This window comes from Pan paniscus, chromosome 3, assembly GCF_029289425.2.
Source record: "Pan paniscus chromosome 3, NHGRI_mPanPan1-v2.0_pri, whole genome shotgun sequence".
NCBI lineage: Eukaryota > Metazoa > Chordata > Mammalia > Primates > Hominidae > Pan > Pan paniscus.
Genome location: NC_073252.2, coordinates 58684556 through 58697310, shown reverse-complemented (window position 1 = coordinate 58697310; position 12755 = coordinate 58684556). Strand labels below are relative to the sequence as shown.

The following is a 12755-nucleotide window of genomic DNA, read 5'->3' as shown; positions in this document are numbered from 1 at the left end:
CTGGAAGTCCCTAGCCAGAGCAATCAGACAAGAGAAATAAATGGCATCCAAATCGGTAAAGAGGAAGTCAAACTGACACTGTTTGCTGATGATATGACTGTTTACATTGAAAACCCTAAAGACTCCTCCAGAAAGCTCCTAGAACTAACAAAAGATTTCAGCAAATTTTCTGGATACAAGATTAATGTACACAAATCAGTAGCTCTTCTGTACACCAACAGCAACTCAACGGAGAATCAAATCAAGAATGCATCCCCTTTTACAATAGCTGCAAAAAAATAAAATACTTAGGAATATACCTAATGAAGGAGGCAAAAGACATCAACAAGGCAAACTATAAAACACTGCTGAAAGAAATCATAGATGACACAAACAAATGGAAACATATCCCATGCTCATGGATGGGTAGAATCTATATTGTGAAAATGACAGTACTGTCAAAAGCAATCTACAAATTTAACACAAACTCTATCAAAATACCACCATAATTCTTCACTGAGTTAGAAAAAAATTCCAAAATTCATATAGGACCAAAAAAGAGCCTGCATAGCCAAAGCAAGGCTAAGTAAAAAGAACATCTGAAGGCATCACACTACCTGATTTCAAACTATATTAAAAGGTCATAGTCACCAAAACAGCATGATACTGTTATAAAAATAGGCACATAGACCAATGGAACAGAATAGAGAACCCAGAAATAAACCCAAATACTTACAACCAACTGATCTCCAACAAAGCAAACAAAAACATAAAGTGGAGAAAGGACACCCTTTTCAACAAATGGTGCTGAGATAATCGGCTAGCCACATGTAGGAGAATGAAACTGGATCCTCATCTCTCACTTTATACAAAAATCAACTCAAGATGGATTAAGGACTTAAATCTAAGACCTGCAATTATAAAAATTATAGAAGATAACATTGGAAAAACCCTTATAAACGTTGGCTTAAGCAAGGATTTCATGACCAAGAATCCAAAAGCAAATACAATAGAAACAAAGATAAATAGTTGGAACTTAATTAAAGAGCTTTTGCATAGCAAAAGAAACAGCAAAGTAAACAGACAACCCACAGAGTGGGAGAAACTCTTCACATTCTATACATCTGACAGAGGACTAATATCCAGAATCTACAACAAACTCAAACAAATTAGTAAGGAAAAAAAAATCCCATCAAAAAGTGGGCTAAGGATATGAATAGACGGTTCTCAAAAGAAGATATGCAAATGGCCCAACAAACATGAAAAAAATGCCCAACATCAGGAATGATCAGGGAAATGCAAATAAAAGCCACAATGCAAAACCACCTTACTCCTGCAAGAATGGCCGTAATCAAAAAATCAAAAAACAGTAAATGTTGGTGTGGATGCAGTGATCAGGGAACACTTCTACACTGCTGCGGGGAATGTAAACTAGTACAGCTGCTATGGAAAACTGGAAAACAGTGTAGAAATTCCTTAAAGAACTAAAAGTAGAACTACTGTAGCAGCACAATTCACAATTGCAGAATTGAGGAACCAACTCGAATGCTCATCAGTCGACGAGTGGATAAAGAAACTGTGGTATATTTATAGGATGGAATACTACTCAGCCATAAAAAGAATGAATTAATGGCATTTGCAGCGACCTGGATGGGATTGGAGACCGTTATTCTGAGTGAAGTAACTCAGAAATGGAAAACCAAACATCGTATGTTCTCACTGATATGTGGGAGCTAAGCTATGAGGATGCAAAGGCATAAGAATGGTACAATGGACTTTGGGAACTTGAGGGGAAGTGTGGGAGGGGGTGAGGGATTAAAGACAACAAATATGGTGCAGTATATATTGCTTGGGTGATGAGTGCATCAAAATCTCACAAATCATCACTACAGAACTTACGTAGCCAAATAGCACCTGTATCCCAGTAATTTATGGGAAAAACAAAATAAAATAAAGAATTGCTCTGGCGTGAGTGTCAATAATCTGCCTTTCTAACAAGCGTACAGGTGATGTGGATATTGCTGGTCTGGAGACCTCACTGTAGAAACCACTGATTTAGAGAATTGGGAAGGATTTGTCTCTGCTTCAAGGTCTTGGGAAGTCAGGATGGGGAGTTTGGTAGGGAGGGGGATGGAAAAAGATTGAAGAATGCTGATCATCTTGCTTAGTTACTGGAAGTGTTGACTAGCAGACTCTTGCAGTGTTAAACATTAGTGAAGCTGTTAATATTAATTACTTTTATTAATGAGAATCAGAGAAAGTTAGGAGAGGAAACAGATTTGATTATTTCTTAATACTAGTCTTCTCTTCCTCATCTGGTTCCTGCATTTTTCTTGGACCTGAACCTTTCTCTTGCTCCTCATATAGTATAAATATAGATAGCCATACTATCACTGTCTTTCAGAAATGCGAAGAATGATGAGACGGTATATAAGGTTTCTTGGAAAAGCTGTCACATCAATCAAGATTACCATTATAATGAAAACCTCATTAATTTGGCTTCTACCTATTCAGATTTTGCAGCAGTTAGGACAGTGCTTGGGCTGAAATGTGCCTTTGCAGTATTTATAAAGAGTGCCTATAGCAAATCAATGACTTTAGGCTATTGGCTAGGAAATTTAAATTACTTATTGGAAAACTACTTTAAATTTATTTCAGTACTGCCACTTACATATAAATTATTTGATGATTAGAAATTTATCTTACCTATTTATTTACATAAGCTATTTTTAACATGATTAGGATTGCTAAGGCTTCATTGCTTTAGGATTGTATAATTCAGATTTATTCACTTATTCAGGCAGAACTTTTACTCAGTTAGTCCAAATAGCTGGTTTTGTTTTTAAATGTCAAGTGCAGAATTGTCTGTACTCATCATTTTCTATTAGTTTCAATCTCAGCATTATTTGGGGGCATTCAAGATTGTACCTGGTGTCTTTTGTATTGAGTGGACACTAGAAATCTAATACGTGGCTCAAAGAAGAAAATGTGCCCTTCAAAGGGGTTCTTTTAATTTTGCACATAAAGCACATTTTCAAATGTTATTTTCCTTTGAATAATGCTCTGTGCTTAAATTTTCCTAGAATAAAACACCCAACCAGGTAAAAGATTTAAGAGATCTAGGCCATGCTTACTTGATGAAATGCAGCAGAGTGGAAAATATCCTGTCTTGCCAGTTCAAGGAAATTATAATTTTTCTGATCTGGTAGTTAAAAGGAATGATATTTAAATAGCTGCTGTTATATAGGCATTAATTTATTAGGGGCAGATTTTAGTCTTTTGTGAAATTATATGTTGAGGTCTGTATCTGAAGGAATTAAAGTCTGTAATCTAAATAATTATTTGGAAGCAAATGTGAAGCTATGTTAGAACTTCGGTGCTTCTTTTCAACCCTTGTCCTCTTGCTGTAAAGAGCAGCCTGAGTCAGATCATTGAGGATTAAGGATGAATGCATTACTCAGCACCCTGCAGCAGTTGGGTCAAACATCTTGGCTTTGAAAAGTTAGTTTTTTTTTTGCTTAGCAAGCCTAGAAATTTCAGGTCCAACTGCAGAATGAAAGTTCAGTATTCTGTTGATTAACATGGTCTACTTGAAAACAGCCTGTGGCTCTTCTACATGTCCTTCCTCTCTGTTTGTGTATGATAGTGTCTGAAATCATTGGATGGATCACCAGTGAACCATATTGACAGCTGCTATATGGTCAGGGAGATTGGTTCCCATGTAGTATTCCGATGACATCCATCTTTCACTTGAAGAAGAGGTTTAACATGTTAAGGGGGGAAAAGAGGATATACTTATTTTATCCTGGCAAATGGGAATGCAGAGAAATAAGGCAGCCTGTGATAACACTACATTGAGGCAAAGAGTGAGGATTCTACATCAGATGCCCACTGATGAGAAATATTCTTGATCCAATTGTTAGCCAGAGAAGGGAACACTTTGATCAAGACTTTTCAGGTTGATCTGAGTGAGTGGCATTCTAGGAAGGACTGCAAAGGCCTGGGGGAGAGGAGGTCTGGGCCTGGCATCCAGGGTCAGCTCTGCTGAAGATGAGGAAACAGCCGCTCTCTGCAGGCAACAGGAAAAGGAAAGGAAACCAGATAGATTAGCATGTATGTAAAGGGCAATGACAAAGAGTGAACAAAACCAGGAACAATTTTATTTTTATGCTTATTGTCTTAGAAGTTTCTTTCAAAGTTTAGCTTACCTTGAAACTGAACCACGCAGTAAGTCCTAAACAAGGTATTTGAGATTTTACATACTTTACATTTAACTATGTTTGTACTCCAACCTGGACTCTGGAAAACTCTTCAGAAGAATCCTAGTGTGGTTAAAAGTATCATCACCATTTCCATCATCATCTACTAGTGTTTATTAAGTATACCACCAAAGTCTTTGTGTTATTGAAAAGAAGTCTTTAATTAGAGTTTATTTGTGTTTTTCCAGGTAGCCCAGCCATGACCCATAGGAATCTGACTTCCTCCAGTCTGAATGACATTTCTGATAAACCGGAGAAGGACCAGGTAAGCAAAAAATTCTTGCTTCTTTGAAATGTAAGAGAACGTATATCTAAAAGATGCTGAGAAAGGATTAGAGGTGATGGTTGCTTCACTTAAAATGGACCTTTACGTGCAGACAACAGTTTGCACTTTCCTGGGCAGAAGGAGAAGCAGTGTGTGAAGGGAGCTGGAATCAGAAGGGAAAAATGTGCGTCTACCTCAGCTGTTGCAGATGCATCACCTGGGCAATTTAAATCTTAAAGCAATAGTTGTCTCAGCTTTAAAATAGTAATAATCCCTGCCTTCTGTTTATTCTAGGGATTAAACGAGATAACTTATGAAAAAAGTACTTTGGTAAATTATAAAGAAATACTGGCCTGGCACAGTGGCTCATGCCTGTAATCACAGCACTTTGGGAGGCTGAGGTGGGCGGATCACTTGAGGCCAGGAGTTGAAGACCAGTCTGGCCAACATGACAAAACCCGTCTCTACTAAAACCACAAAAATTAGCCAGGCACGGTGGCACAGGGCTGTAATCCCAGCTACTCCACAGGCTGAAGCATGAGAATCGCTTGAACCCAAGAGGCAGAGGTTGCATTGCGCTGAGATCGCACCACTGTGCTCCAACCTCAGTGACAGAGCGAGACTTTGTCTCAAAAAAAAAAAAAAAAAAAAAAAAAAGAAATGCTAAGAAATGCTGACATTGTTGTTAACTTTTGGGGGATACTTTAGGGCAAGATAATGACAGCTAAGTTCTCACTAGCTATATATTTGTTTGTCTATTAAAACATATAGTTGAATGAAGAGCAATCAGGTTTTGAATATCTGTTTGCTTTCTTTGGAAGAGAATATGGTGTAAACTGGGCCATTTTTGCCCAGCTAAGTAAATATCTCTGCAAGAAATTATATTTTAAGAATATAGTATATGGAAAAATGATGCTTCCTAAATGAAAAAATTTCAAAGTTTTGAAGAAATGAAAGCAGTATATTTAAAAAAATCATAGAAATCCTAAGACTGTTTCCCCAGGATTGAAGGAGAAGTAGCATATATTGGAAAGAAGAAGGAACATGAAGCAAGAAAATCTGGTCTTGCTACTTGTTCCAAAACTGGCTAGTTGTGTGATGATGGACACTAGTTTTGTTCTTTGCTAAGTGGAAACTATAATACATAACTCACCTCAGAAAATCAAATATCTGATCCTTGCTCTTTTAACTTACCATTTTGTCTTTTGATATAGTAGAAGAGATGGTTCTAGTTGGCTCCATGCTTGATATGCTAATTGTACAGTTAGTCCTCCATATCCATGGTTCCATATCCATGGATTCAACCAACCATGGACAGAATGAAAATAAAATTGTGTCTGTGCTGAACACATACAGACTTTTTTTTTGTTGTCATTATTCTCTAAATAATACATCATAGCAACTATTTACATAGCATTTATATTAGGTATTATAAGTAATCTAGAGCAATTTAAAGTGTATATGAGGATGTGTGTAGGTTATATACAAATAGTATGCCATTTATATCAGATTCTTTAGCATTGTCCAATTTTGTTGTCTGATGGAGGTTGTGGAATCAATCCCCAACATATACTGAGGGATGACTTGTTCTTTCTCTTTCTGTCTTTTAAGTGGGTGAGTTTGAAGATTCTTCTTTTCACACTTTGCTGATTTTTTTCAAGAAGGCATATTCATGATGGTGTTCCTCTTTAACTGACAGCACTTGTAGTAGTCATAGAGGTTTATAGGCCTTGGTGAATTCTAGAAAGTACGGGAAGGGTGTACATTCCATTCCATTCTCCCGTCCCTTCCCCTTCCCTTCCCTCCCCTCCCCTCCCTTCCCCTCCCCTCCTCTCCCCTCCCCTCCTCCCTCTCTCTCTCCCTCCCTCCCTTCCTTCCTTCCTTCCTTCCTTCCTCCCTGGTAGTGTCTTCATCATCTCAGATCTGAATTGCTAGAAAAGCTGTTGGAATTGATCCCTTGTCCCCATTTTTTCTCAATTCAATATACTTTTTACATAGTTGCCCTCATTTTTCTACTCTAGATTAAAAATGGTTAGTGGCTTCCCATCATTTTAAGTTCAGGACTTCTTGATGACCTTTATGATGCTCTGAAATCTGATGTTATCCATCTTGTCTTCATTTATTCATTTGTGTTCCCCAGAAGAGGGACTCTGTTTAGGTCAGGACTAATTTCTTTACTTACCTCCCACTTTACATTGAGATAAATTCTTGACTCCTTCAGTTGCTCCTTCAGATGCTAATGTGGATTGTCACCTTCCTTTCATCTTTCTACCTCTTGAAATGATCAGGAAGAAGAGCATTTAAATATGGGTACATTGGTAGATACATACCTGTAGTGGAAAAGGGAGAACTCAGGCCACTAGAAGTTTTCTTAAATTTATTTCGCACATTTTGTCTCCATTCATTGTTTACCAAGCCATGCTGATTATTTGCAAGGTTTGCCATGAGTCTTAATACTGGTTAAGGCAGTGTACTAATTAGGCTTAGGAATATCTTGTTGATGGAGTTCTTGAGGAAGCCTTCTTTTATTAAGGGCAGCTCTCCTTTTGCCAGGAATTTGACAAGAAGCAGCTGGTAAATGCTGACAGATAAATTTACTAACTTATTGGGTCTTTTCATATCTGGGCATATGCAGAAGAAATCTGATGGCTTAAGATGCATATTACATACAATTTTGATTCAAGTAGTAGAAGAAATATGTGGAACATTTTTTGTGGGTATTGATTTTGTTACAAAGCCCATGGGAATGGAGTCTTTAAAACCAGAATCTTCAGTGCCTATCACTAGCATCTCATAGTCATCAAGGTTCATGTTAAGATGAAGCGAGGAAAATTTAATTCAGGAATGTTCCTTTTGTTTTCAAAGCCAGCAAAGGAAGGTTCATGAATATATAATTATAAGACCAACTATTAATCTAATTTGTATCTATTACAGTGTATATAGTTAATCCAATGAGTTCTTCAAGAGAGGAAGAAACTCCATTCTCTCTTCCTACCAGAGTTTGAAGAGAGGCTTTTGTAACTAATTCATAATCTCTTCTACAACCAAAGGTACAGGTACAGAAATCAAACTAACATTTTCAGTATCTATACCTACTATTTTGGTAACTTCAAATACAAAAACTCCTGGATCATTTTAGGGCAAGAAAAAGGAAAGTGGATTTGCAAGTAAGATGAAGCTGTGATAAACTCTGGCTTTTATTTTTTTTTAACCTGTTTCTTCTCTGTTTGGACAGGAACGAAAAAAAAAAGGTTTCCAGGCTTATGTTTGTTTTGAGAAAGCTTTTATAATTAATTAGCCAGTGTCCTGGAAGTGATCTTGGCAGTAAACTCAAACTTGTCTTGTGTACTTGTCCAAGTTGGCCCCAGAAAACTTCCATTTGACCAGGACTGAAATTTCTGATTGACTGATTATTCTGCCTGGATACAATTTGAACAGTTGTGATGGTGCCTTGCAACTTCCTGGAGCTATCTAACTTCTTAGTAGCACAAAGAATGGGTTCAGAGTTATGAAGAGGAACAAAATTGCTCTTTCTGACAGCTACATAGTGACAGAATTTGAGGGCATATTTTTTATGAGATTCTGTTTTGGGAAAACAGAAGAAACAAATCTGTGGGCTGCACTTTTTCTTTCTGGCTTTGCCAAGCCTATGCGCTTACGATTTCAGTAGCGGCTGCTTTATTGAAAAATGGCTTAAAATAGTTAACAGCAGAAGAAAAGCATAGCCAGAATTTAGGTGATTCAATGCTTCAACCATATTCCAACTTGGATGTTATATTTATTCAGCAGAAAAACACCTGTGGAGAAGTAGATTTAAAAAATACATCTGGAGTTCATCTAGTTGTAAATCTACATAAATAATCTCTTCTATTTTGTTGCTATGGAGTATTTTTCACATTATCTAATTATGTTTCTTGATTGTCTTTGATTTGCTTTTCCATTTCTTCTTATTCTTTTTCTGTTCTTTTAAAAATTTACATGTGAGGTGGGTGCTTATCAAATGCAGTGACTTTAGTTACAGTTTTCATGTGAATATGGCTTCAGCTATGAGGATAAGAAAGAGCTTTTCTCTTCATTTTACCCCTTAGCTTTAACTCTTGTAGAAATACTGTGCTTAGTGGTGCAATGGCTTTAAAAATGTTGACTTTTTCCAGGTTTATTAATAATGCTATAACATCTCACAATTACATGTCAACCTCAAGTGAAATTGTAGTCTGTAGATTGCAGTGGATGCAGTAGATGTAGAAATAGCCTGCAGATTCTCAGGGGGACACTTGAGGTCCACATAACCTTGTAACTGCTTATCTGGTTATTATTTCTGTGATATTCATTATTTAGCTGGCTAATCTGAGAATCTATTCCATAGGTCTTGTGGTGGAGTTTTGCCTAAGGTTAATTTCTAAAGCATATTAGAATCATTTTTAGCACTGTCTGTTGCCTATTATGTTTAAATATATTTTGCTGCCTTGATTCCTGTGTTTGAAGTCTTGGTCTTTTAAGGAAATAGACCTGAATTTAAATATTTTGTCAGAAAGTATGAGGATGAAACCATTAACCGTGTATAAGTTTAAAGTTGCTAAGCCATAACTATCTTAAAATGAAATCTAGAAGGAAACATCCTGTGATTATTGGGGGAATAACCCCCAATCCTTTTCTTACACATACATGATATAGGAGTGAGTCAACCAGGTCCACTGAGATGACTTTTTCTCATGATTTTGAACATAGATTTCCATCCCAGGGCTCACATAAAGCTTCTCTTAGCATTAATAGTGATTTCATGCTCACAGTGAAGGAAAAGTACAAAAGCACCTCCTTTTCCTTTCCATGGCTCAGTCAAAAAAACCTACAGTTCACACTGAATGTGGGTGGTCTTACTTCACCCCTCAGAGGAGGTACAGTGTCTAAGAAAGATTCATATTTTCTGAGGTTATAATAATTGTCTTTAGCATGTTTTCAGGGAGCAGTGAGACATTGCTATGTTAGAGGAGCTCCAGATGGAATCACATCTGTGAAAACCTAAGAACAAAGGTGTGTTGTGAGAAGGTAGTTAGGGTCCTTAGAGGTCCTTAGTCACTACAGTTTTGGTGACTTTGGTGAGCATCTCTCTGGCTCAGCACCTACAGCTTTCCTTCAGCCAGGTGTCCCTGAGGGGAACTTGTGTAGCCATGCAATGATATCCTTGGGCCCCTTTCACAGGGAAACAGCTTGTGCTTAGATAATTAACAAAACATGTCTGTCATTATTTTTTCCCTGTCTACAAGAAATTTGGCTTAAGATAGCTTCTATGCTTCTCCCATATTCTTAAAGCTTAAACAGTTGACAGGGATTAGTAGGGTTTGAGAAGCATTGATATTAATACTGATTTAAAGAAGGTATGTATTTTAAAATTGGGACAGTTGCATCTCCGCATTTATTAATGTTGTACATTCTTAAAAGCTATTTGTCTGGAATAGAAAACTAGCATTCATTTAAGAACGGGTTTTGTATCAGCTTTAAGCTGAAGCAGATGATCCTGTATGAAGTAAACTGAACTCTATCTCGTGTATTATTTTAGGAAAAAAGGAGCCTTTTGTGAAATTTAGAGCTATGGTTTTAAGTAACTGCGCTACAATAAATTTGAACTCCTAAAACACCCCATCACTGCATGCAGCTATGATTTGAATTCATTCATTCAAAATGTATATTCTATGCTAGAAAATGTTCTTAGTTGTGGGTTCCAGAAGTGAATGAAACAGATAAATCTTTTGACTCATGGAACTTCCATACTTTTGGGAAGAGACAGACTGTAAACAAGAAAAACAATAAATAACGTAGGATAATTTCACATAATCATAAGTGCTATCTTGAAAATAAAGCAGGGTAATGTGGAGAGATACAGGAAAACTATTTTAGGTAAGAGGGTTAGCCAGTAAGGAGAGGATCTGGAGAGAGAGGTTTCTAGGCTGAGCAAAAAGCAAAAGTAGAGGCCTAAGGCAGAAATGAAGATGGTGTGTTCAAGAAACAGGAAAAAAAATATCATAAGTGGCTGGAGCAAATGTAGCAGGTGTGCAGTGGTAGACAAGTCAGGAAAATATGCTGGAGGACCTTTTTATTTTATTCTGAGTGCAGTGAGACACTCTCTTAGGATTTTTACCTAGAGTTTGTATGTTCTGATTTACATTTTAAAAAGCTCACTGGAGATGCAATGTGATAGGATGGAGAAATTTGTGAATGTGTTGGATCGTCTGGTGTTATTCCTATATTAAGTATTGTATGAATATCCCGGTGCATTAAAATGAGAGCTCACAGACCCATAAGAGCCCATTTCTTAATGTGTTAGCCGTAGCCATTAAGACCTTATTACTATCAGCAAAGGAAGTTCTTCTGTGCCATAGAAATATTGTGAGAAAGAAAGAGTTTCCCAGTTAAAAGATCATCCATGTACTGTTAATTATATTACATTATTAATTAGTAAATATTAATTATTGAAATATTTAATGCACTAGAAGTGGGTGTAAGCCACCAAGAATAGTGAGATTGAATTTTTGAGTAATTATATTTGCACCTGTGATCCTCTTGATATTACTGTTGGCTAACATCAGGCATGCCAACTGGCTAATGACACATGATTCATGAAAGCTTCACTGGAGTCCTCTCTGAGGAATGGTAACAGGAAACCTTCTTAGTCTTTGTGGTTCAGAAAGGAGCATCAGGATGTGTAGGAACAGGACAGAACAGCCAAAATGGGGCTCTGTACCACATTCTTACCTGTTCCTATGAAAGAATTGAACTCCGATTGCACTGCATCCCTGTATTCAACATTTAACCAAAGAAATTGTAGGTATTGCATATCTTAATAAACTGGCATGTTTTACATTTGATGTCACTTTTTTTCTCTTTTCAATATGTAGCATTCTGCTAGTATGCCAATACCAGGAATATACCTAGAATATATTTCAGAGAACAGTAGCATGCTGTCAACAATAATCTTTGATGGACGTATACGCTCACATCACAAGTTACTTACATCTGACAGAGACTTCATAAAAGAAACGAGCATTTTCCTTCTTGGAAGTGGCAAATTGTTACAAAACCAGAAAACAGCAATACCTTGTGATGAACACTCTTGAGTACAGTTTTTAAAACTTTATAGTAATTGTAAATATATATAGGGAATCATTCTTTTTTTTTCTTTTTGAGACAGAGTCTCACTCTGTTACCCGGGCTGGAGTACAGTGGCACAATCTTGGCTCACTGCAGCCTCCACCTTTTGGGCTTAAGCTATTCTCTTACCTTAGCCTCCTGAATAGTGGGGACTACAGGTGTACACCACCATACCCAGCTAATTTTTTTTGTGTGTATATATATATAATTTTTTTTTGAGACATGCAGTTTTGCCATGTTGCCCAGGCTGGTCTCGAATTCCTGGGCTCAAGCGATCTGCCTGTCTTGACCTTCCAAAGTGCTGGGATTATAAGCGTAAGCCACTATGCCCCACCCATGGAATCATTCTTTACTTACTATAGTAACATGTTATTATCCACAATATTTTTTAAAACTTTAGAATTTTCTGATTCAAAACATACAACAATGCTGTAAAATTTAAACAAAGCAAAAATGAATAAAATAAAAAGTGAAAATTCTTAAATTCAAATCCTTCAAAACAACTGCCATTAGCAGCTTGATGTTGAGTTTAATGAACTTTTCTGATAAATGAATACTTATATATTTCTATATAAATAATAAAAATGTGATTGTATTATTCTAAATTTTGATTTTTTTTAAACTAACAATACCATGGCCACCTACCTTATTCTTCTTAAAGTCTATATAGTATATATGAATCGTATTTTATTGATTCTATCTTCTATGACTAGATATTTTCAGTTCTTTGCTGTACAAATAAGCCTTTAAGAAGTACCCTTATTGTAATTTTTCTGCATTCTTTCATGAGTATTTCTGGAGGAGAAATTTTTATAAGTGGAATTGCTGGATTACCATGTATTGCGAATTTAATTACCTTCCCAAAAGATTATATGAGTTATGTTCTAGATCTTTAAACACTTTATTGAATCCGCCTCCACTGCTAAGATACTATTTGCCGGTCAGATTTGAGTTTATTCTTTATGTTTCACTCCACTAAAAGCTTAGTGATTCAAAATGAAAAGAATCTCAGTATCTAGCATTTGCCTCCCAGCTCACTTTGGGGGCTTTTGTCAGAAGCTTAAAGTATAGAGATTAAAATTGAGTTTATTTTCCTGATCTAACTG

General features: G+C 36.6%; 1 protein-coding gene across 3 annotated transcripts in view; it reads left to right on the top strand.

Moving 5' to 3' along the window:
* SLC4A4 (solute carrier family 4 member 4) overlaps positions 1–12755 on the top strand; it is a 383761-nt gene that overhangs the window by 205211 nt on the left and 165795 nt on the right. For all 3 annotated transcript variants that reach the window (XM_055111447.2, XM_063603791.1, XM_055111446.2), the window contains exon 7: positions 4427–4503. In XM_055111447.2, coding sequence (XP_054967422.1) covers positions 4427–4503 — 77 coding nt within the window. The remainder of the gene's footprint in view (positions 1–4426; positions 4504–12755) is intronic.